This window comes from Panthera leo, chromosome B4 (genome assembly GCF_018350215.1).
Source record: "Panthera leo isolate Ple1 chromosome B4, P.leo_Ple1_pat1.1, whole genome shotgun sequence".
NCBI classification, from domain to species: domain Eukaryota; kingdom Metazoa; phylum Chordata; class Mammalia; order Carnivora; family Felidae; genus Panthera; species Panthera leo.
Window position 1 is genome coordinate 130,602,182 of NC_056685.1, and position 24,393 is coordinate 130,626,574.

The following is a 24,393-nucleotide window of genomic DNA, read 5'->3' on the forward strand; positions in this document are numbered from 1 at the left end:
CTACCTCTCCCCTACTTGCACTCTGCCTCTCTCTCTCAAAAATGAAATAAAAACATAAAAAAAAATTTTTTTAAATGTTAACTTAAAAGATAATAAAACACTGCAGAAGTATTTAGAGGGAGAAGTCGTATCCACTCCCTACCCCCACATGACTGGTTGTGTGACCTTCCATATCTTTTCCTATGCAATTATAGAGCTTAGTTGCATTTACACACACACACACACACACACACACACAAATGGAATTCTACCATATCCTATCGGGTTGTTGTTTCTCATATAACACAGAGGTTCTCAACTTTGGCACCACTGACATTTTGGGCAGGAGAATTCTTTGTTGTGGGGCTGTCTTCTGCACTGCAGGATGTTGGGTAGTGCCGCTGGCCTCTATCTGCTGGTGGCGTTCCTCCAGAAGTGTCTCCAGGCATTGCTAAGAGTCCCCGGGGAGGGGGACAGCTGCCAGATAAAATACAAGGCATCCAGTTAATATGCATCGGCTGAGACTTTAAAAAAAAAAATTGTTTCAACGTTTATTTATTTTTGAGAGACAGACCACGAGGGGGGAGAGGCAGAGAGAGAGGGAGACACGGAATCCGAAGCAGGCTCCAGGCTCCGAGCTGTCAGCGCGGGGCTCGAACCCACGGACCGCGAGACCATGACCTGAGCCAAAGTCAGACGAAGTCAGAAGCTTAACCGACTGAGCCACCCAGGCGCCCCAAGAGACTTTTTTACTTAAAAAAAAAAAAAAAAAGGATTCACTGTTTACCTGAAATTCAAAGTTAACTGGGCGCCCTGCATTTTTCTTTGCTGAACCTGGCAACTTACCTCGGGGGCAGAATCATTGAGAACCGACAGCATCTCCCGCGGCTGGGTGTCTCTCAGGACACGAGGTCACCTCGTGGCCATTCTTTGCCATGGCTCTGCTGTATCCCGCCGCACACACGTGTCGCGCAGCACTCCCCGCCGACGGACACACGTTGCTTGCTGTCCGTCTGGGGGTTTCTGCCGCAAGGAGCTGAAACCTGTTCGGTCCCTCGCGGGCCACCAACACACCCCCAGTTCTGCGTGGCAAAGAGCAGGGAGCGACTGGGGTTCCCGGGTGCAGGAGCAGCCTCTTCTCTCGGGCCGCCACCTCCCCATCTCCCTGCGCGCGTCACCCCCAGGCCAGTCGTGTCCGAGGCCTCCCCAGAACCTCCGCTGATCTTTCCTGACGTTTCATTGGCGGGGACTGGTCACATGCCGACCCCTGACCTATCACTGGCAGGGGCTGTGGTTCCCCCCCCCCCCCCAGACCAATCAGGAAGACCCATGGTGGTGGCGGGCGTGGAGGAGTCGTGGCTACGGTTGGAAAAGGACCGGGTGGACGACGAACACCACCGGGCTTGTTCCGAATTCGCCCTGTTGCAGCTCACGCTCCCATCCGCTCCTCGAGCATCAAGCAGACGGCTCTTCCAAGTCAGATCGTGGGGTCCCCCTCCCCTAAATCCTTCAGTACACCCCGTGGCTCTTAGAAACTAGAGACGCTTTAACCCGGGGCTGCTCCCCTATACCTACCAGCTCTCCTGCCTCTGCGGCTTCCTTGCCCCCCCAACATAAGTCAGACCCCTTCTCTGCCTCAGGACCTTTGCACCTGCTGTTCCCTGTCCCTGGATCAGTGTCCTGGGCTCCCTCTCCCAAGTCAGGTCTCTGCTCGGACATCACCCTGGTGACAGGCCTCCCCTGAACACCCCATCTCCCCATCCTGGATCTCCTTCCCCAGTGTAGCCAGAGGCCAAGCAAATAACTTCTGTACCTAAGTTTATCGACTGTCTCTTTCTGCTTGGATGTCAGCTCCTTGAGGGCAGGAGCCTCCAGGTCTTGGTAACTGTTGTGTCCTTGGGGCCTTCTGGGAGCAGTCCGTGGCAACAGGGAGTTCTCCACTCACCTGACTGAAGCAGGAGGGGACGCACCTCTGTGTACCAGGTGAGTACAGGCTAGTCCCTTACCCGCAGCTATGAAATGCAAACACTCAGAAAACCAAGCCCCTTTTCTTTACCTGTTTGGCTGCAAACGTGACCCGAATTGATAGAGGAGACTATTTCAAGTCTTGGTTTATCTTACTGTGAATATGAATGCAGCTCGCTGATGAAATGCTGTGTTTCTGGGGGGGCTGTCTTGGGCTTTCCCCAAAAGCAGAGATAGGACTTGGGCGCAGGTGGTTTACTTGGAAGGCGAGGCCAGGAAGCAGGAGGCCGGGAGTGGGGAGAGTGAGGGGGATGGGGAAAAGCGAAACTAAGGGTCATTGTTGGCGTGACTGCAGCGGGCAATGGGGCGATGAGGGGAGAGATCGACCCCTCTGGGGCCTCCTAAGAACTGAAGGCAGCTGAGCACTTACCTACCTGCTCCTGGGCCCTATCAGCCGCGGGTGCCCGAGGGGCATTCACTCCCCGGAACCTCCCGGCCGCACTGGAAGGGGACCGTTGTCTCCTCTGAAATCAGAGGAGGCCGAAGACCGCAAGGAGCCTTCAGCACGAAGCACCCCCAGACCCCGTGAGAGAATGACACCGAATGTGCCACAGGCACCAAATGACCTTCTAGAAATCCGCAAAACACCTGGCCCCAAAGGCTTCAGGTTGCTGGGTTCAAAAGGACACGTGAAAAAGAGTCTCGTATGTGCTTCTGAAGTTTTTTTTTTTTATTTAAAAATTTTAATTTTAAAATAAATTTTAATTTATTTTTAGTTTATTTATTCTTAAGAGGGAGAGAGAGAGAGAGAGAGAGACAGAGCACAAGTGGGGGAGGGGCAGAGAGAGAGGGAGACCCAGAATCCGAAGCAGGCTCCGGGCTCTGAGCTGTCAGCCCAGAGCCCCACGCGGGGCTCGAACTCACAAAGTGTCAGATCATGACCTGAGCCGAAGTCCGATGCTTAACCGGCTGAGCCGCCCAGGTGCCCCGGCACCTCTGAAGTTTTGACATGGCCCAGAGCCCTCTGAAATGGCTTTACACTTTACACTCCCTCTGACCAAGTGTGAACACGGTGCATCTACACCTGCGCACAACACAGTACAGTAGCTCACTGTTAATGGTCATGGCAGACGTTCTCATGCATGCCCTGTACCAGGCGCTTGAACTTGAATTATTGAACTTGAATAACTTGAATTATTGAAATAAGTTCTCAAAATTTATTTCTCACAAAGACTCTACAGACTAGTTTGCTTTTTTCCAAACCATCTTCTTTTTTTTTTTTTTTTTTTTTTTTTTTTCAGGGGAGGAAACGCGGGAAAAAGGCACATGGCGCAGAAGTTACATATTTGATTCAAGTTTCCATAGCTGGTCAATTCAGGGCAGGAGTCCAGTCCAGGCAGGATATTGACCACAGTGCTGCACTGTCTCTAATGGTGCAGCCGCCTTTTAATTCTCGCCAATCTCACGAATGAAAAATGACAGTTCATCGTCATAGTGTGCATTTCTCTGGCCATTTTCTCAGTTAGAATTAGGCGTGGGTACAAATAACAGAGACGTAAGCCGGAAACATATTGCTCAAGTCAGACCTCGAGGCTGGCGGTCCAGAGCCGGCATGACGTCTCTACTCCACGGTGTCAGTCACGCAGCCTCCTCCTTTTGTTACTCTGCTGAGTGTGACCCCTGTTCCCAAGGCCTCACAAGTCCAGCATCGCTGCTGGAGCCCCAGCCATCACGTCCCGTCTTCCAGCCACCAGAAGAAACAAGAGATAAAGTAAAAGGGGACGAAGGCCACCTAGCAGCTGTCTTTTTAGGAAGGTTCCTTTCACTGGCCAGAGGTTGGGCACATGGCCTCACCCAGATGGGAGGCTAGGGCGCGTCTTCATTCTAGATGACTGCGTGGCCAGCCCAGATTCACGTGTCCTGCTCCTATGGAAGAAGGCAAGGTGGGTGTTGCAGAACAGCTAGTGATCTCTGCCACACTGGGGGAGCGTCTTTCGCAGGTTTCTCGGCCACTTTCAGTTCATACCTAAGAATTCTTCTCAGTCCTCCTCTTTTTGCGATTCGGCCAGTGCATTTGCTCTCCCTGTCTTAGCTGTGGCTATGCTTCTTACGGGGGGCTCACTACTCACCAACGCAACCTGTAACAGCAGTGGTTGGCCCTGAGGATGTGTGTCAGAGTCAGGCGGGTGCACCAGACGCGTCTCAGGCGCCCCACAAATGTGGGCTTCCCTTGCTCTAAGTCAGGGGTCACCCGCTGCTGGAACACATCACAATCTCCTGGAATGCTCCGAGCTCGGAGGCCCGGCCTCGCTGACCACAGTGGGTCCACCTCTCTCCTGGAGGGGTGACCGTAGGTTAGCAGCAGTCTCCCCAGGCGGGGTCCGGGCAGGACAGAAGAGCCTAGAGCCTGGGCCGGACGGGTAGCTGAGAGTGATCAACCTCTCCCAGCCTGGGCCCTGTGCTTCATTCTACTCATGTGGCCCCGGGTCGGCCCCAGAAGCAGCCCTGCCACTCTGCGACCTGACACGGAGCCCGCATTGACCACTCCAGGGCTAGGAGTTACCCCTTGATGCGGTACAGCCGCAGGCGGCTCCAAACAACACGAAGCCCCTCCTCGAGCGGGTTCCGGCAAAAGAAACAACCATCTCACGGGAAGGCGGGGGGCAAGGCAGGCCCAGGGTGATCCTCGGCTCCGCCGTCTCTCCAAACGCAAGCTTTCTTCTCTTCCCGTTGGCCCTTCCCAGGGTGTCAGCTTAGCTCACAGACAGGGTCCTCGCGGCCACGAGGCTGCAGTGGTTCCAGGTATCGCGGTCCAGGTGGCTCCAACAGGGGGCCCAGAGGAGGACCGAGACCCTTCCCGAAGGCCCACCAACAGGTTTCCCCTCCCCGGTGGGGGGCGGCGCACATGGCCATCCCTAAGCCAATCACTGGCAAGGGAGGTGGGACCACGTGACTGCCGCAGCCCAATCCGGGCCGGGGGCGGGGCCGCACGCAGCCCTGGGGGTGGAGGCGGTGGGGAGGGTTCTTCGCGGAACAGAGCGAGGTCTCGCAGCCCGGCGGAAGGAACGGCAGTGCCGGGGTGACGAGCCTTCTCAGCCTGGCTCCTGGGATCCTTTAGACACATGAGGGGCACAATCAGGTGCATGCCCACCAAGGTCCCTCCGGCGGCTGCGAGGGGCAGTGACTGGGGCTCGCAGAGGCAGGGAGGCTGGTTTGGGGGCCGCTGCAGTCCTGCGACGGGGCTTGGCCCAGCGGGGGGAATGGGGTACTGGAGGGGATCGTCTTTCCAGGTGACGTCTGTGGGACGCGCTGCAGCACCGGATGGAGGAGCGAGGGGATAGCTCAGGAAAGACGGCCCAGGGCGTCGACGAGGGCAACTGAGTGGTGCCACTTACACGGAAACGGGGGGTTTGGGGGTGGGGGCCGCCGGGGGTGCCTGGGCCTGACGGGTAGCTGAGAGTCATCAACATATGGATGGTATTTGAAGCCCTGGGGGCCCCGAGGGTGCATTCAGTGGAGAATCGATGATGAGCGGACCCTTTTGGTGCCTGCCTGCGTTTCTCCAGCTCTTTGCAGGGATCCAAGGGAGGAGCCCGAGGCCCGGATGAAGGCCCCCCCTGGAGAGGACCGTCTCCAGGAACGTCGAAGATAGTCTGTAGTTCTTCAGATTCTGTGTCTCCCTCTCTCTCTCTGCCCCTCTCCCGCTGCTGCTCTGTCTCTCTCTGTCTCAAAAATAAACAGTAACACTAAAAAAATTTTTTTTTTCATTTTGTAATTGAAAAAAACAAAACTATGTGTTATCTCGCGGGTATGCCGCAAAGATCTAATGACCTGATGCCCCCCTCGTGATGCTGTTGTGAGGCTTAAATAGTTAGCGTTGTGTGCAAACACAGTGCCAACACATAGTAGGCGCTCTGTCCCTAAGTGAGGTCCTCCAGGACCGGAGCCGTGGACCGCTCACCTGCTCCCCCACCAGAGCAGCCTGGCCCAGTGACAGCTCAGGGTCTAACTGTGGGAGTTGGTTGGCAACTGAACGGGGCACTGATGGGGAGACTTCCGGGCCAAAGCTGGAACGGTTCTTAGGCCAGAAGGGGTCGGACAAGGGGGGTACGCATGGACCAAAACTGGGGGCTGCCGGGAACTTCTGGGCATGAGCCCAATGAGCAGATTAAAGAAGGGGCTTAGGGAAAAGATCGCCATGAATCCTAAATGCAATCTAGATGTTCTCCGAGAGAGCGGGAGAAGAGTAGCGTTCCCCTTTCGTTGCTATTTGATGGCTGGCCTGTGCTTTCTAGAATGGCATTCACTCAGTAGAGACTGAGCCCCATGAGGCCCCACTAGATACTAGGGTTATGTTTCGCCTTTGCTCCTCACCAAAAAAACGTGAAGGCAGCTTTCGAGACGGTTAAGGGATGGCCCCATCCAGGCGCTTCGGTTCCCCACACCCGGCCCTCACCAGGGTGCCGCCCTCAGGGCCACTGTCCTTGCCCAGGCAGCTCTTGGTTCCCAAGGGACAAAGCTGTGTCTCCTTTATGCTTCTCCGTTTGCAGATGCCAGCCAGGACCCGTGCTCCACGAGGTGCACAGAGCAAGGCTCACGGGTTGACCCCTGGAGTAAGAAACTAGGTAAACCGTGGGCTGTGGGATTCTGCCGAGCAGCAGGAGAGGGACCACACCCCAAATGCAAACTGCCTTTCTGATCTCCCTAACCCTAACCCCACCCCTCCCTTGCTCAGAAGCCAGCTCCATCATCCCCCCTTCCCCCCAGGGGACAAAATCCAGCCCCCCCCCCAACCCCGGACCCAGGCTGGGCCATCTTTGCTTCCACGCCTGCCCTTCTTGGCACCTGCTGTTCCCTCCTCTGTGACTGAACTTCCACAAGCCCACCCGGCTCCTGCCCAGACACAAAAAAGCAAAACCGCTTCTGCATCCGACACCATTTATAGAGGCTTTTCCTCCAAACGGCGGGCCCGTCCCACACCACATGCTGCCCTGGGTGGGCTCCGGGAGCCCTGAGCCCAGGCCTGCCTCTGGTGCTCGCGAGGCCTGGGCAAGAGCTCAGAGGGAAACTCAGAGACCGTAATCTAAATATGTAACCGTTATAAATCAAGCTAACAAACTGTGAGGACATGCTCTCGCCTTGACGCAAATATACCCTCCTGATGACCTACGATAGAGCTGAATTTCAAATTCCTGGGGCTTTTGTACGTGGTAGCTCCGGGAGAGGGAACCCCCTTTCCCTGGTCCATAGCACACCCACCCCCTTCCCTTCTCACCCTCAGAACTACCCCACAACTTAAGGGATCTCGTATGATGCCCCCCCAACCCACATGCCCAAGCTCAATCCACACGCCCCAATGCGACAGCTTCCCTGCTTGGGGTGCCCACACGGGTGGCACAGTCCGCCCTTGGGAGGACAGAGCCTGGAAGCGGGTCTAGGGCCAACTGGGAAGATAATCTGGGGTCGCAGGTATTTCGAGCAGGGTCTAGAAGTGGGGAGGGTGGGCGTGTACATATCGGCCCTGCAGACTTGTCGCCCACGGGGAGGAGCTGGGGGCTAGAGGGCCAGAGCAGGCCCTCTGATGTTCGCAGCCCAAGGCAGGGCCCCTCCTGACCTTGGACCCATCTGCCTCCTCCCTTCCCATCCCTGGGGCCCAAAATATCGTTAAGACCTGACCTCCATCCTCCCAGGTCACACACGACCTCCATCCTCCCAGGTCACACACGCCGTGCTCCCTGTGGCCTGAGAAGGCTCTCCCCATCCCCTGCTTACTGGACTACACCCTTCCCATCTTTAAATGAAGGATCCGTAACAGAGAGCTCGGCAGTAACCAGGATTTTGCCAGCAAGAATCAGAATACAGGGTCTGATGGGGCTTGGGACGTCTTCACATTAAGTTCAAGACTCAGGACCGTCAAGGCCCTAGACCTCTTTCAAAACTGTCCTCCCTCCACCCTCCGTTGGCCTACAGGTTGGGAGGTCCCGCAGTGCCCTACCTTGGCCTTGGGCAGGTGAACCTTGACCTGAGGGGCCGTCTGGAAGATGCTGCCTAGAGGAACAAGCAAAGCTTGGGAGCAAACTGGGCCGGGGGGTGGGCGGCGGGGGGGCAGGGGGTTCCATCCCAGCCCGCTCTGGGTGAGCTGTGCCAGCTCAGGGAAATTCCTATTTCAGATCCTGTTCCCCCAAACGTAAAACAGAGCTAAAGCACATACTTCGCACAGTTGCCATGGGAATTAAAGGCAACTGGGTCCGGGTGCGCGCTAGACGCCAGACGGGAGGGACGGGCCCGCCCCCCTGCAGGACACCTGCTGGCACTGTGGAGCCAGAAGCGACAAAGCACCTGCGTCAAGACCATCTTGAAGCGGACGGTCACAGGTGGTTTCGCTCTGCAGGTCACATACCCTTCAGAGAGCTGTGGGAGCAGGTAATGAGGCAGAGGGCGTGGTTCTGCTTCTGCGCCCCGCCCCCCGCCCCTCCACCCCCCCCCCCCCACCGCCCTTGCCGCTTCAGCAAAGGAACCCTCAGCCCGTTAGCAGCTCCTGTGGGCATCTGCCCGGTAGCCTCACAGGTGCCCTGGGGGGAAGTCCATCTGGAAAGCACAGGCTCGAGCCTGGGCCCTCTGTACACCTGCTGGGTCTCTGCTGGTAAATCCTTCTGTTGAAATTAGCTCTAGACAATTCTGTTACCAAAGTTGACGCATCCACGGTGCTCGTGCCTAGGAGATGGGGGTATTGTTTGCCAGAGCAAGAGGGGGGAAGGGGCAGAGGGTGAGTTTTATGCCCTGGGCCGTTACAGATTCTGGTGGGTCTCGGGAGGTTGCCGGAAGGCCCGGGAGGCAAGAGTGTTGAGGTCAAGGACTTTTCGAGGCTACAACTTCCCACGTCCCCACCGCTGTCATTGCGTAAGCCCCTTCACACGTGATCTTGCTTAGTTATCAGCTTGGCAAGAACCACAAGGACCGGAGACGAGCTGTCAAGAGATGCGGGGAAGGGCTGTTTTAGCCCAGGATGGATTGGCGACAGGGCTTCCCATTGAGAGGGGAGCTGGGCAGGACTGGGTGCGGCGAACTTGGCACCGCGGAGAGGGGAGAAGAGAGAGCAGGCTGGGGCCCTGAGCCGAGGGAAGGAGGAGGGGCAGCCTCCAGCCCTGGGCGTCACCTAGAGATTGTACCCTGCCGATCAAGCCACAAAACTCTCCAGGCAGGAGTGAAGGGGGGGCAGATGGTCCTGAGTGGACCACCGCCAGGGGCTCGAATGCCAGAGACCCTGCTGTCTGGGACCCACGTCAGGATGTCCTGGGACCCAAGACAAACATGAAGGAGAGACACTTCTAGAGCTCAGGGCCTGAGGAAAGACCCCACGGCTGAGTTCCAGCAGGCAAGGCTGGAGCAGGGCCAGGAACAGGGTCCAGGGGTAGACCCACAGGAGGAGGAGGAGGAGGAGGAGGACACAATGCGGAAGCCCAGAACCTTCCCGTCCGCCTCCCGTCTGGCACCGGGTGTCCTTTCTTGCAGGTTAAAGGCCCTGTGGAGATGGCTCCTGGGGGCTGAGCATTCACCCATGTGGAAGACAGAAAATGCAGGAGTTGCCAAGCTACAGATTGGGACCTGCAATCCAGGACATAAGTGAGTTGGGGCCAGGAGAAAGTCCAGACCCAGCACTGGATTCTCCAACCTTATTATCTAAAACTTTGAGAACGCCTCAGCTGCTGTGAAATTGCCTTCAGTACCCTACTGCCAAGAAGCAGACTTCCCGGGCTTTTCTGGAGGAAAAGATAGCTATGTTCCATTCTTATAAATGACGCAGAAGGAGGGCTCAGGCAGGGCGAGGGGGAAGGCAGCTGTGGGGGTGAGGGGGGTAGTTGGCCCTGAGCCTGAGCTGGGCAGGGGACCCTGGGGCCACCCCAGTTGCAGGCCTGAGCTGGCAGAGCTCCCCAGACTCCAGTTCTGGCCCCTCCCGGAGCCCCTCCCACAGACATGCCCCTCTCTCCTTCCATCCCACGGTGCAAGTTCATAGTGAACCTCCCCCCAGGGAGCAAGACATTGGCTGCTTGAAGAGCCAGTAAACAGAGGTCTCCGGAGATCTTGAAACAGCAGCACTGAGGGTGCTTGAGGGCAACTGGGAGACAGGAGGCCGGTTGGGGCTCAGATAGGGGCTTTTCCAGAAGGATCCTGCGGTCCGCACCAGGGACCACACCAGGTCACTCTCAGCGAGGTGAAAGGGATCACAAAAGACCCATGGGCCAAGAGCCACGAGGACCCCAGGGACTGCCGACCCAGGGCCAGAGCCCAGGTCAGGGGTCTGCCAGGCCGGCTCCTGCCCTGGCTGTGGCCTACAGGAGGAGACCTCTGGGTCCCACCGATGCCTTGACCACCCAAGAGGTCAAGAGGCAGGCAGGCAGGCCTGGGAGAAGTGAGCCCGTGGGGGGATCACACACCAGGGGCTGGGGTGGCCAGGGCCATGACTTCAGAGACTTGCCTCTGAGAACCAGGTGAGACCCAGCGATGTCCCCGGTGCCCTTGGGGCACAAGGGCTCATTGTGCAGGCATCCCCAAAGGGAGAGGTTCTGCTGTGCGAAGGCAAGGCGGGAGCCTGGGGGAGAGGAATTGAGCCAAGCCAACTGAACGCTGGCCAGCAGCGATGACAGGGTCACAGAATAACCTTGGGACTGTGAACACCTTCAAACAAGGCCCGGACGGAGCCCAGGGAGACGTCCTAGGAGCACCTGGCAAAGTGGGAGCCCGCGTATGTGGGAGGAGCATTCACGAGTCTTGAGGCGGCAGCAGTCCTGAGCTGACAGCTCAGGGCTGGGAGCACCGGATGGGGCTGCAGATTTCCTGGAGAAGACAGAAGAGCCAGGTCACCTGCAGGCACCGGCTTGAGAGAGCCCCCGCTTATAGAGGGGACAGCCCAGAAAGCGTAAAAGTGGGGTCTCCTCTGCCTGAAGCACCCAGACCCCGGCCCCGGCCGAAATCCCCACTACATCGCAGCTCAGCCAGTGAGGTGCCCACAAGGCGGACCCACTGGGTGATGTTTGTTTCCTTCCTGGAGGACAACTTCCTCACCCCGGGGAGAATTCGATGTCACTATAAAACAAAACGTGTCACATCTGTACAACTAACGTTTGTGTTAAGATATCTGGGCATATTAGGGGCGCCTGGGTGGCTCAGTCGGTTGGGCGTCCGACTTCGGCTCGGGTCATGATCTCATGGTTCATGAGTTCGAGCCCCACGTCGGGCTCTGGGCTGACAGCTCGGAGTCTGGAGCCTGCTTCCGATGCTGTGTCTCCCTCTCTCTGTGCCCCTCCCCACTCATGCTCTGTCTCTCTCTGTCTCTCAAGAATAAATAAAATATTTAAAAAAAAAGATATCTGGGCATATTTAGTGTTGCGGCTATTTGTGATATTTGCTCTTCAAGGCACCGGTGTCCTTGAAATTCAAATTGATTGTGTACAAGGAATTAACTCAGAATTGTGATTTTCCTTGAAACACCACTCATGTGATAAGAAGATCGGTACATGACAAGAAGCCAAAGTCACCCCAGGAGCAACCAGAAATTTGTCAGGATGTAAGGTTTTGTTTGTTCTTCAAATAAATGAAGTATTTAAAAAGGAAATCAGATATACTGAACTTCGGGATAAAATCTGGGGGTCGTTCAGGACATTTGGTTAATTGCCTTTGTCAACAGGACCTAAATTAACCCAAATCCCCTTAAATGTGAATGTCAAAATCTACTAGATTTATAAATAGCACAACTTCTGGGCTGAAGCGAAAAGGTAAGGGGCTGTCCTTGAGAACACCTTCCAAATTCCCAGCAACGGCAGATTACCCTCTTTATTCTCCAGGGAAGGCCCTCGGGGGTCTGGGGAGCCCGGGATAGCAGAAATGGAAGGACCTGGACTGTCCTGGGACCCCCAGGCTCAAGCCCACCTTCGGTCATGGCTTCATATCCTTGGGAATAACAGGAACCCTCCAAGAGGAAAGGCCCATGATGATAGAGACACTAGAAGGGTGGCCCTGAGCCTGAGCTGGGCAGGGGACCCTGGGGCCACCCCAGCTGCAGGCCTGAGCTGGCAGAGCTCCCCACCCTGAGGGCACAGAGGAATTAGAAGCAGGCCTATGGGAAATCGAGGTCCTGGGCCACTGGCTAGGGGCCATAATCCCCGGGCATCAGCCAAGACTTAGTAATGCCCACGCCCTGTCCATCTCTCAGGTCTGACTGAATGCAGCCGACGATGGAGGCCGGGCCACCAGCCAGGGGAACGACAGCAGCTGGCAGAGGGCCCCCCCGCCCGGTTTTCAGGAAGAGAAGCCATCAAGGCCCCCAGCCTGCCAGGCTTGCAGGGTGTGGGGGGGGGACAGTGACCCTCTAGTCTCTTGCTGGCCCCTGCCCTCCGGCAGACACACTTTTGTCCTTGGCCATGGGTGGTGACTGCCCATCCAGTGGGCCCCATTTCCTCACCCCCGTGTGTGAGGCTCTGGTGAGAGCCAGAGTGGGGCATGGGGGCACCAGAAAGTGGGCGTTCTGGGACTCCCAACCTGGCGGGGGGTGGGGGCGGGGAGTGGGCAGTGGGGGCGCGGGGGCGGGGGGCGACATTCAACACAGACCTTGGCCCCATCGTTTTAAATAAGAAATTTATTGCAAATATAGAAATTGATTCTCTCCATACAGGAATCTCCGAGTTGAGGAAAACAATTTCGTGCCATTCAGTTTAAAACAGGAGATCGGGGAGGGGGGAGAGGCAGGTAGAGGGAAGAGAAAGTAAATGAAGGTACCCCCCTAAAAGAAGAAAAGGAGAGGTTTCGGGCCCCCCCCCCCGAGGAAGGAAAGGTCCACACACAGCTAGGGTTCACAGGTTCGTAGCCCAGGGTAGCCCCTGCCGTACCCAAACCAGGTGCCAAGCCGCAGGGCCCACGGGGCTGGCGGCTCCTTGCGGAGGGAGGGAGGGAAGGAGGGAGGCAGGCGGCGAGGAGGGATCCCCCTGCCCCCATCCAGCCCTGTGCTTGTTTGGCGAGGGGCAAGGAAAGGAAAGGGAGGCCCAAGGCTTCCCACCCACCCTCTTTGACCCCCTCTTCCCCTCCCTACTGCTCAGCAGCAGTGAGGGACCTTTAGTGAGGCCTTTGGGGCAGGCATGAGAGGCAAAAATTGTAAATACTGGTTCTGTCTTCAAGGGGGAAGGACACAGGGTCAGAATAGACAAGGAGCACGGCAGCTCCTGGGGGGTGGGGGCGCTGGGGAGAGGAAATCTGGGGGCGGGAGGGGAGGAGCACTGGGGGTCAGACAAGCCCCACCCTTCATACTGGGCCAGCGTCAGTCAGCCCTGCCCCTCGGGGGTCACACCCCCCACTGCTTCCACCCAGAAAGACCCCCTCCCAGCCCCCCCTCCTGCTTGGCCAGGAACGGGGGCGGGATGCTGAAGGGTAGCCTCCCTCGGAGGGGGTGGGACCCATAGTGGAGGCCCCCAAGGAGGTGCTTGGGGACATCCAGCCCCTCCTCCCCCTCTCCCTCTGGCCTCGTCTTCACAGCCGGTGGACTAGTCCTCTGAGCTTGCCTCTCGGGGGTGCCCCGGACCCCCCTCTCCATTCCATCACCCTGTTTTCATTCTCTTCACAGTATCCCTTGCCCGGGGAACGTTTTGTGGCTGTCCCTTCTCTGCGTGTAAGCCCCTTACAAGATGGGACCTGTGACTCGTCCCCCCATGCCTGGGCCCCTTCTTGGACTCAGCCTGTCCCTAATTGGTTTCGAGACCCTAGAAGATTTCCTCCTTTCCCTTTCCTGAGCTTCTGTTTCCACTCTGTGAAAATTTCCAGGAGTGGGGACGGGTGACTTACTCCCAGTTGGGAACCTTAGAGACCTGCGGCCAGGCCCAGGCTCTCCCCTGCCTCTCTGGGGCTAACGCAGGCCTCCTCTTCTTCGGAAGTGGGTCTTTCCACTCCCACCACCCTGCAGATAGCCCCATCACCTCCCCCAGGCCTGCACACGGGCAGCCTCCACAGTCCTCCAGCGCTGGCCCCTAGGAGGGGTGTGGAGGTGAGGGGCCTCCAGCAGGCAGGGGCAGGCCCCGGGCCCCCTGAGGAGGGGTCACACCAGACTAAGGGTTTCTTTGCCCCACCAGACCTCCACTTTTCGCCTCTACAAGGTGCCAGCCCTGCAGGTGAAAACAGACCCACTGACACCACTCCCCGGGGACAGGCACCCAGGAATTTCCTCTGGAGATTCTCTGACAGGGACAGCAAGCCCAGGCACGACCCAAGGCAAGGGGGCCTCCCCCAGGAGGTCCAGGGCTAAGCACCCACATCTCCGCCAGTCTCCCCAGTAGCCCGCCCCGTTCCCTTCTCTCCTGGCTGCCCGCCCTGCTAGCCGCTGGCCCCGGGCTGTGGCCCAGGTGCACTGTGCTCATGGCCATTACAAACACAGGGCATCAGCGGGCCGGACTCTTTGACATAAATGATCATTTTGTCTTCCGTGGCTATTTTGCTCCCCGCTGGGGAAGAATTATCCTGAACCGGACACAGGACACAGATGCAGGAGAGCCTCCAGGGGGGGCTACAGTGCACTGGCCCCTTTCCCAGATCAAGGGAAAGCAGCTGAAGCCCTAAGCCTGGCTGGGAGGCCAGAGGCCTGAGTCCAGTCCTATTCTGCCTCCAGATGGGTATCGTCTAGACCGTGAAGGCTGGTTTACCTCCTGGAGGGAGGGGCAAGACCCTTGCTGTTAAGATGCGGACCTATCCTTAAGGTCCCTGAAGTGAGATGGTCTGAGGTTTTTACAGGTCTCTTCAACCAGGAACGATGGGGGAATGGCAAGGGTGGGGGTCCTGCTGGGAACCACCGCCCCACCCCGCCCCCCCCCCCCACCGTGGGACGCTCCCTCTCCAGGGAGGCCAGGCCAACCCTGGGCCCCAGCTGCTCCCCTGGGTCCCTCCCTCAGGGCCCCAAGCCTCCTCTGAAGCCACCCATGAAGCCCCCCCGAGCTCTTAGGCCCCTGCATTCAGCCGTGTGACTGACCCCCTCCCCCAACCTGGTGGCCAAATCACCCAGCCCCTCCCTCTCCGGGGGCCCCCAACCCTTTCACCCCCCCAAAAATGTCAGCAAGTGGGACACAGAGGTCCTCCCACGCTCCCTTCCCTGGGGCTACCCTTCCCCGGCAGGGAGGCGGGGCAGGGGCGAGGGCATGAAACTGGGGACCCAAGGGGCGAGGCGGCACCTGTGGGGCCCCACGCGCAGAAAGACAGGAGACGGGTGTGGGACAGGGGCTGCGTTTTGGTGGCACCTGCTTTGGGTCTTTTGCAGAAGTGGCCCCACCCCAGGCTTCAAGAGCTGCTTGTCAGATCACAACAGAGGGAGTGGGGGCAAGAGGGGGGCGGCAGGGAGGGGGGCCCGGGAGTCCGGACGAACTGGCACATACACGACAGATGTTTGCTCAGAAAAATACAGTAAAATCGTCATGCAAATGTAACGGGAATCTGCTTTCTCACACCACTGGCTCCGCCGGCTCGCTCTTCTCAGTTTTGCCAATCTGGTGCGAGGAGGGGTGGGGGTGGGGGGCAGGTTTGGGGGCTTGAGGGAGGTCTGCTCCGCACATCCATGCCGGCCCCTCCCCTCCACTCCCCAGAAGAACGGTCCTCTCTTTGCAAACGTCACCCCCGAAGTGAGCCCTGGGCTTGGTCTGTCCCCCACGTGGGTGTAAGAGAGGTGCTCAGGTGAGCCCTAGTCCTCCCCACAGTCCTCCCCCAGACTCTACCCCCGGCAGGAAGATCGCTAGAGCTCCCCCCACCCCACCACAGGAGATAGCACTAACTTTCCTGATCCGAACCCCCACCCCCAACAGTACAGGTCTTGGTCCCATCCCAGTGCCCACCCTCACCCCACAGCCACACTCTGCAAATCTCAAGAAACCCAACTGGGTGACAGGCCAGAGGCCAGGGAGGGGGGGCCCCAGCAGGGGTGTGGGGAGAGCTGAGTGGGCCCCTCTTCATCTTGAGGTGGGCGGGGAGCCAAGGAGCACATTGGCAGGTGGGCAGAGCTATAGGTGTCCCCACCCCAGTGGCCCACATCCTAATCAAAGGTGAAGGGCCCCTCAAGCACCCGGGCAGTGTGTTTAAGCCCCCCTAGTCTCAGGACCCCAGATCTGCCCCCGCCCAGACTCAACCCTGGAAGCCCCTAGTTGTTGAGAAAAGGCCGCAGCCCCCCTGGCCCTGCCTTCCCTTACCACCCTCTGCCGCCCCCACTGAGAGAGAACCCCCAGGAGCCCAACAGTCCCAACTGCCAGGTCCTCAGTTGCCATGGCGACAGAAGCTGGCAGGGAGAGGGAGGGGCCCCACCAACCTGCCTGCTCCCCCCCGCCCCCGGGGGTGAGGCGGGGAGTGCTTACTGTTTGTGCTTTGTTCGATGTTGGGTGGGGGTCAGCAAGGGGGGGGGGGTGGGGAGCCGCCATTTCCATGGAAACATGGGAACCCCCTCCAGCCAGGGGGTTGAGAGGGGTGGGGCAGGGATGCACGGGCACAGCCAAGAGCGGGTGGGTAAGCCCAGGAAAGCCCTCCTTCCTCTGGGCAGGCCCAGCTGCTGCCCTGAGATCCCGTAAGAGGAGTCGGGCAGGTGGGAGGCCAGGATGTGGGGGCACAGGCAGGAAGGCCCCCATTACACCCTGCCTCCCCCCCTGCTCCCAGGCATCACAGTTCAGGGCCACCCTTCTGGGATGAGTAGGGGTCCTGGAGGCCCAGAGAGGCTGGGGGGGCTGGGGCAAGGGGCCCTGCACCTGAGAGGTGGCGGCGGCTGGCCCCCCTGCTTTCTCCTCAGACCCCCATAAGCAGCTCCCAGGCCACTTGGAAGACACTTGAAGGGGGCTGGTGAAATGGCCCCGTGCCTCTGCTCCTTTCTCGTAAGCGAGACCTCCCGCCTCTCCTGGGTGCTGGCGTGGCGTGGGGGGGGGGGGGGCAAAGGACCCCCAGCACGATGAATCACGGCTCCACGCCCAGGGGGCACGGCCATGGGGCTTTCTAGAAAGGAAAAGCACCAGCCTGATTCTCAAGTCCCTCCGCCCCAGGAAACCGCAGCTCTGGAAGGGGGTGGCGGGCTGGCGAAGGGTGGGGGGGGGGGGGGGGGACAGCACTGGGCTTGAAAGTTGGGAAACTGCCTAACCTGACACGTGGCCCTGGGGCTATCCCTTCCTTTTCTCTGGGCCTCGGTTTCCCCCACCACAAGGAAAGGCAATGATGCCCCGAATCTGCCTGGCGCCAGATCTCCAAGCGACCTGTCCCCAGATGGGGAGACCCTCTTCCTGCCCCCAGACCCGTCCGGAGTCCCAGAGCCCCCAGACCCCCACACACCCCCTTCTGGCTTCCTGGCCTGCGCCCCCTCCCAGCCCCGCACACCCCAGCAGAGTCCCTGGGCAGCACAGTAAAGATGACTGGTTTCGGTATCAGTGTGTAAACTTTTAAGGAGAACGTGTCTTTGTTTTCCTGTCCGTTATTGTCGGGTGGGGGTTGTTCACAGTCAGGTGGTGGTCAGGTGTGTGCGTGGGTGCGTGCGTGCGGGTGTGCGTGTGCGTCCGCTCCTCGGCCCCGGCCCCCCCCCCTCCCCCGCGCCCCCCCCAGCCCCGGCCTCCCCCCTGCCCGGCCGCCCGGGGCCCTTCCCCTCGTGCCCCCCGGGGCCCTCCCCCTCCGGCCTCACCGGGAAGGAGAGGGTCACAGCTTCTGCTGGGCCGAGACCCCTTTCCAGTAATCGAGGATGTCGTGCAGGTCCTCGTCCTTGGCGAACTGGACCTTCTTGCGCAGGGCGTGGCCGGCGGCCACGTACACCTCCTCCCGGTGGTGCTTCTTGTAGGGCCGGAAGCGCTCCCAGATCTTGTGCGTGCTCTCGGAGGAGTACTCAGGGCTGGAGGAGTAACCTGAGTAGTAGTGTCTGGGGGAGAGCTGGGAGTAGGCGGAGTCCCGCTTGGAGCGGGTCAGCGGCTTGAGGAAGGACACGCGCTGGCTCAGGCTGTCGGCGCCCTCCTCGTAGTACAGGGCCGGGAAGCTGTGCCGGTGCTCGCTGCAGTGGTAGGCGGGCTTCACCTCCAGGTGATGGACCCCGCCGCCCCCGCCGCCGCCGCCGCCGCCGCCGCCGCCCCCGCCGCCGCCCGCGGGCACCAGCGGGAGCCGGTCCAGCGGGCTGTTGAGGGGGCTGCCCTTCTCGATGTACTTGGAGTCGCCCTTGGCCAGCCCCGCGGCGGCCGGGTGGTCGGGCACGTCCAGGCTGAAGACCTTGGCGCTCTTGATGGAGCCGCTGGACGAGACGCTGCAGGTCTTGCGCGCCACGGCGGCATCGGCGCTCAGCTGGCGCTGTAGCGGGTGGTGCACGCTCTCCTTGTAGGGGGGCGAGAGGAAGCTGGGCCGCTCCAGCGCCCCGGGGGCGGCGGCCGAGGAGGCGGCGGCGGCGGCGGCGGCGGCGGCCGCAGGGAGGGACTGGCACTCGAAGGCCAGCTCGGGGTCCCCGCCGCCGCCGCCGCCTCCCCCGAGGAACGAGGCCGCGTCCAGCTTGAGGGCGTCGATGCAGTTGTTAATGATCTGGTTGACCTTGTCCACCTCCTTGGCGATGGTGGAGATCTCGGCGGCCGAGCCCTGGCCGTTCTCCAGGTCCGGGAGGTCATCCTCGGGCCGCGCCAGGCCGTCCCCGCCCGCGCCGGTGCGCACCTCGATGTAGTTGCCCTTGGTGGCCACCTTGGGCGTGTCCAGCCCGGCCTCCAGCCCCTTGGGGGCGGGAAGCTTCTCCCCGATCACGGAGGGGATGGAAGGCATGCAGGGCACGGGCAGCACGGGGGGCTCGCCCAGCTTCTGGGCGGCGTGGACCACGGAGCCGGCATCCACGTCGGCCCCGTAGCGCATCTCCAGGATGGTCTTCTTGACCTTGACGGACTTCTGCTTCTCCTCCTGCATGCGCCGTTTGCGCAGGCAGTAGTAGACGGCGCCCAGCACGATGACCATGCCGAAGAGGCAGCCCAGGATGGTCATGATGTAGTGGGTGGTGGTGGAGGTGCTGGGCGCCAGGTCGCCGGGGACGGGGTCCCGCGTGGCGAAGGTCAGGCAGGTGTGGTTGAAGCGGCGGCTGTTGCGCAGCGAGGTCACGCAGAACGTGTACTCGGTGTGCGCCCGCAGCTTGTCCAGCGTCACGATCTCCTTCTTGTTCTTGAGCGTCACGACGTCGGAGAAGTAGCTGTTGTTGTACTGGACCAGGACGTACATCTTGCTGTAGGGGTGCGGGATGGTGACCACCAGCGTGGCCGAGGTGAAGGCCACGTGGTGCAGCTTGATGGCCGGCCCCGCAGACGCGTCCGTGGTGGACGAGGCCGGCGGCTCCACCGACAGGATCTCGTCGGGGTTGAAGCCCGAGTTCTCGTCCGGCTCCCGCTGGGCGTCGGCGGAGTAGGGCGTGGGGTGGCTCGCGGGCCGGGCGGGCAGCGAGCCGTTGCGGCACTTGGCCTGGAGCACGGTGATGGCGTTGAGGCTGTGGTAGGGCCGGGGCACCAGCAGCGGGTAGCCGGCGAACTCGCGCGGCGACTCGCACTGCAGGCGGTCGTAGTTCTTGGTGACGTTGTTGAAGACCACCAGCCAGGCGAGGAAGCCGAAGAGGTCGCACTCGCAGTTGAAGGGGTTGCCGGCCAGCTCACACACCATGAGGCTGGCCAGGCTGGCGAAGGTGGCGCCGTCCAGGCGGCTGAGGCGGTTGGAGGACAGGTCGATGCTGATGAGGCTCGGGCACTCGGAGAAGGCGGCGGGCGTCACCACCTCGATGAGGTTGTGCTGCACGAACAGGAACTGCAGGCGGCCCATGCCGCGCAGCATGCCCTCGGTCAGGTTGCTGAGCTTGTTGTAGCCGAGCTGCAGCACCTGCAGGCTCGACTGGCCCAGGAAGGCGCCGTCCTCGATGTAGGAGATCTCGTTCTTGGTGAGGTTGAGGTCGGTGAGGTTCCCGAAGCGGTTCAGCGACGAGTAGAGCACGGCCTTGAGCTTGTTCTCGTTGAGCCGCAGGTCGTGCACGGTGCTGTTGATGTGCTGCGGGATGGTCTCGTAGGGCGGCTGGTTCTGGCTGCAGATGGCCAGCCACACGTACCCCTTGTCGCCCTCGATGAGCCAGCAGTCGGCGCGCACGGTGCCCGGCCGGCACACGCACAGCAGCGCGGCGGCGCACAGCCCCAGGCGCAGCATGGCGCCGGCCGCGGCCCCCCTGGAAGGCCGGGCTCGGGGGGGAGGGGCCGGGGCGCGGGGGACCTAGCAGCGGGAGGCTGGGGCTGGCGGCACAGTCCTCCCCGGGGTCGCCACCATCTTGGGGGCGACCCCCAGCACGGGGGGGCCCCGGGCGAAGCAGACGCGGCCCGTGCCAACCGCGGGGAGGGGGGGGTCCACCGGGGGCACTACCAGCAGGCGCCGGGCGCCGTGACCGGGCCGGGACGCGCCCCTCCGCCTGTTTCCGGGAAGGTGCACAGGTTCTCAGGACTCGACTTCCTCTCCCTCCTCCTCCTCCTCTTCCTCTTCCTCCTCCTCCTCCTCCTCCTCCTCCTCCTCGGGTTCCGGGCTCAGAACTTCAGACGATTCCCACGATTCCCATGGGAGGCTGGAGAGTGAGCCTCTGAGGAGGGAGCTCGAGAGACGGGGCAGGAAGGAAAGGACCCATCTGTCACCTGGCTCCTGAAAGGCAGCACCGAGACGGGGGGGACAGATCAGTGAAAGCTCAGAACAGCCCCACTAAGCTCCAGCACAGGCCCCTGTCCCTTCTCCACCCCGTCCCGCTGGGCCTCCCGGGTGCTTGCAGCACTCTAGGGTCCCTGTTACATAGAAGAACGGGGGTGGGGGTGGGCAACGAGAGGGAGGCGGGGACCCAGAGGTCTGGAAGGAAGGAGACAGAAGAAACCAGGAGTAGGGAGAGGGGGACAGAATCTGCGGACGGCGGACAGAGAAGGGAGACTGGACGGTAACAGGTTGGGTGTGCACACACACACACACACACACACACACACACACACCAGCACTCCTGTCCACACTCGTCCACCTGCCCGCACAAAGACCCATATGCCCACACCTGAGCCAGAACACCACAGCATGCTCACAGTCTCATGTTTGACAAATGAGCGCGTATACACATGACCATATACCCAAGCGGGCACCTTCCAATCCAGATAAGGAATTAAGAAGCCCGGCAAAATGCCTCCTCCCCTCCATGCCCAAAGATAAATAATTCATTTGTTGTGTAACCGCTCCTGTTCCAAAAATAATTCCCTTGTCTCAGCTTCCATGGGGGAGGGGGAGCAGAGTGGCATGGCTTTGGGCGCCCCCCTCCCCACAAGCAGGGGGACGCAGAGGCCGGGGTCTCCTGCAGGGGGAGGGCGTGGGGAGAATTCATCCTACAGGCAGGAGCAGAGCAGAGGGAGAGAGGGCAAGAGCCCGGGCAGCCAGACACACCCCCAATATCACTTCCCCCAAAGTGCCTTCCATTAGAGGTTCCCTGATCCTGGCGTGAGAAGGCCTTGGGCGGATGATGAACCAGAAGGCATCTGGAAGGGTGTGGCTGAAGCCCGGGTCCCCTCTGCGGCTGGAGTCAGGGGCCCAGACAGGGGCAGCACAGGAGGGAGGTTCCCTAGGCAGGAAGACACAGGAGGCCTGGAGTCCCCTCTACCCAGCCCTATTAGCCAGATGGAGGCGACCATCTCTGAAGCTGGTGCCACCTTGTAAAGCGAGGACCAGGCCCGGCCATCCGATGCGGAACAAGTAAGGTGAGCCAAGCTGCCCATGCCCCAAGTGGCACAGGGTTCCTGGCCCGCAGATCCTCACTTTACAGGTGGGGAAACTGAGCCCCAGACCAGGGGAGACTGGCCTCAGTCACCCAGCAAAGCCAGGCAAGGCCGGCCACTCAGCCAGATGTGGCTCCGGATGTGTATGTATGTATGTGTGTGTATATATATATATATATATATATATATATATATATATAGAAACAAACCTTGGCTGTTAAAGCAAAACCAATTTACAGCTCTGAGCCCCAGAGGGCTGGAACAGAGGGAAGGGGAAGCAGGGAGGGAAACAGTCCCCAAACAAGTCCAGACAGACAGTATTTGTTGAGGAGCTGGCAGGTGAACAGGGTGTTCGATGACCTCTTGGATTAAAGGCGGACATGGCGACCGAGCCTGTGACGGTCAGGACCTCCCGGTCCCCTGCAGGGCCAGTTTGGGCTGGACAGCCGGGAGAGCGGGGGAGGGGGACAAGGAGGTCAGGCAGAAAGGGGTGCCCAGGCGGCACAGAGCACTTCTGACCTCGGCTGTGCCGCGCAGTCTCGGGGCTGGAGTCAGGAGGCCTAAGCTCCCGTCTAACATGGCTCCTGGCTCCTTAGGGCCTCAGTTTCCCCCCTCCCTCCCGGTTCCGTCGCACGGGCAACAAGGTTGTGCTGGAGGAGGCTGAGGCGTCCATCCGCCCTGTCAGAGAACCCTCTGTCTGCACCACCTCCGCCTGGGGATGTCTGGGGACCGCATTTGCATGCAGGCAGGTGCGCGCGGGCTCAGAACGCCAGTGCAGGGGCGTGCGGGTAGGCGTGTACGAGGAGACGGGTGTGCAGGCAGCCGTGTGTGCGCACGCGTGCCCGTGCCAGCCACGGGAGTCCCCGTAGGTGAAGGTGAGCACGCTCGTGTGCGCAGGGGGCGGGAAGGGGTGCATGGAGGCGTGTCTTAGGGATGCACCTGCTTACGTGTCAACCTGTTCAAGCACACATGTGCGTTCCACATGTATATGTATGTGAGCACAGGTGCAACTTTAGCCACACAGAGCACCCCCCCCACCCCTTCCCCATAACCTGTCCCCATATCTGAGTTGCACACGCCAGCACCCTCCAGCCAAGCCCAGGGCGTCAGGGCAGAGCCGAGCCTCTGGAGATCCAAGGCCATGCTGAGGGGATGTGAAGAGGTCGAGAGGGAGGGGAAGGGGACCAGGAGAAGGCACCCAGGCTTGGGGACAGGGGTTAGTCTTATCATCTCCCCTCTTCCCATCCCAAACAGTCCAGGGTAGACAGAAGCCCCCACCCCAGCCCCTCTGAGCTCTGTGCAGCCGAGCCCTCAAGGTGACCTTGCCCATGGCCCTCTCTCCTGCTCTTTCCCGTCCCCAGGATGGCCTGGGCGAGGGCCCAGCTCCCCTCACCCTCCCACCCTTCCCATGACTCAGACCAAAGGGGAGGAGACGCCCCATCACACTGCCCCGTGTGCGTCAGCCACTCGGTGTCCGTCCCTGGGCCGCCTGCCCACCACCGCTCGAGGCCTGTCGCAGCCAGGGAAGGGGGACAGCAAGGGGAAGGAGGTGCTGACGGCACTTGGCCCCCCGCCCGGCTGCACACCCACTCAAGGTGTGGGGGAGGCTGCCGGCTCGCACCTGGAGTGGGGGGGTCCCAGTGGTCACGGAGGTCCCCCCGTACGCGCATTAGCAGGAGGACCAGGGCCCTGCCCCGCACTCCTGGGGGGTGGTGGAGGGAGAGGAAGGAGTGAGGGAGCTGCGGACAGGAGGCCAGGGCTAAGAAGAACGGGGAAGCACAATACTGAGAGGCCGAGGACGGAGATGGATGGAAAGAGAGCATCTGAGACAGGAACCAATCGGCAGAGAAGCTCAGGGAGACGATGAGGGGCACCGAACCTGCTGCCCACGCCCCAGGCGCTGAAATGCAGCCAGTGACCAGTGCAGAGGGAGGGGCAAGCGGCCGGAAGTAGCTGTTGGAAGCAGAGGCCTGCACGGCCCGCACCAGGGGTGTTAAACCTGGGAAGGCCTGGCCCTCGGGGAAACAGCCTGTTTGGGCTGAAGGCGCGCGGCGCTCCGGGCTGACCCAGCCTGAAGGGACCCTCCCCATACACCCAGCCCCCCACCCCCACCCAGCACTAGGTCTGCCCCAGGGCACGCAGGTGTGGCAGGAACTAGCCACTTCTGGCCCGAGCAGGGGCAGGCCCAGAGTGTCCCACGGCACCGCCTCAAGGGCCCCTCTGTCCCACCAGCGCGGAGAAGAAACGCGGCAAAGTTGGGGAGCAGGGCACTATAGCGGGACCTGGGGGCGGGCCCCCAGTCTAGCTGTGGCCGCAGACGTCCCCTGTCACGGTGACACGCTTAGAAGGGGAGAGAAGAGGCGGCAAGACCCCATGCGTCTGAGGGGCCAGTTCAGAGCCACACGGCCGCAGAAGGGGAGTCGCTCTCAGCAAATTCCTCCCCCCACCCCGCCCCTGCCCAGAAGCCACTGGTTGACCCAGCTGGCTGCTGGGCCCCGTCCCTCCGGGTGCCACGAGGCTCGGGGCGCCTCCACGGACTCAGGATCCTAGAGCCTCGGAGCTGGAAGAAGGAAGAGCCCTTGCTCTGCCCAACCCCCGCCCTTCCCAGAGGGGAAAGGGACGCCAGGCCCGGGGATGGGTCTCATGTGCCAGCGGCGGAGGACCCAGGGCAGATCTTGATCCGGGAGCT

At 60.6% G+C, this 24,393-nt stretch overlaps 1 protein-coding gene and 3 long non-coding RNA genes across 4 annotated transcripts; 2 read left to right on the forward strand and 2 right to left on the reverse strand.

The window, feature by feature from the left end:
* Positions 1-240: 240 nt before the first annotated feature.
* LOC122223740 lies at positions 241-1,264 on the reverse strand. The gene is made up of 2 exons (XR_006204448.1): positions 826-1,264; positions 241-456 (listed from the first exon to the last, which is right to left on the reverse strand). It is a non-coding gene; the product is annotated as an uncharacterized LOC122223740 (long non-coding RNA).
* An 88-nt stretch (positions 1,265-1,352) lies between these two features.
* On the forward strand, positions 1,353-3,395 carry LOC122225097. The gene is made up of 3 exons (XR_006205116.1): positions 1,353-1,455; positions 1,831-1,962; positions 3,246-3,395. It is a non-coding gene; the product is annotated as an uncharacterized LOC122225097 (long non-coding RNA).
* An 11,598-nt stretch (positions 3,396-14,993) lies between these two features.
* ELFN2 (extracellular leucine rich repeat and fibronectin type III domain containing 2) lies at positions 14,994-20,124 on the reverse strand. The gene is made up of 2 exons (XM_042947733.1): positions 17,612-20,124; positions 14,994-15,458 (listed from the first exon to the last, which is right to left on the reverse strand). Exon 1 carries the CDS (start codon positions 20,122-20,124, stop codon positions 17,626-17,628), a length of 2,499 nt encoding a protein of 832 aa, XP_042803667.1. The 3' UTR covers positions 14,994-15,458; positions 17,612-17,625.
* Positions 16,182-17,467, forward strand: LOC122225099. The gene is made up of 3 exons (XR_006205117.1): positions 16,182-16,293; positions 16,739-16,820; positions 17,144-17,467. It is a non-coding gene; the product is annotated as an uncharacterized LOC122225099 (long non-coding RNA).
* Positions 20,125-24,393: the final 4,269 nt, after the last annotated feature.

What these genes read in the sequence shown, in the direction of transcription:
- ELFN2 (XM_042947733.1), bottom strand. Translation starts at nt 20,124, where the DNA reads ATGCTGCGCCTGGGGCTGTGCGCCGCCGCGCTGCTGTGCGTGTGCCGG.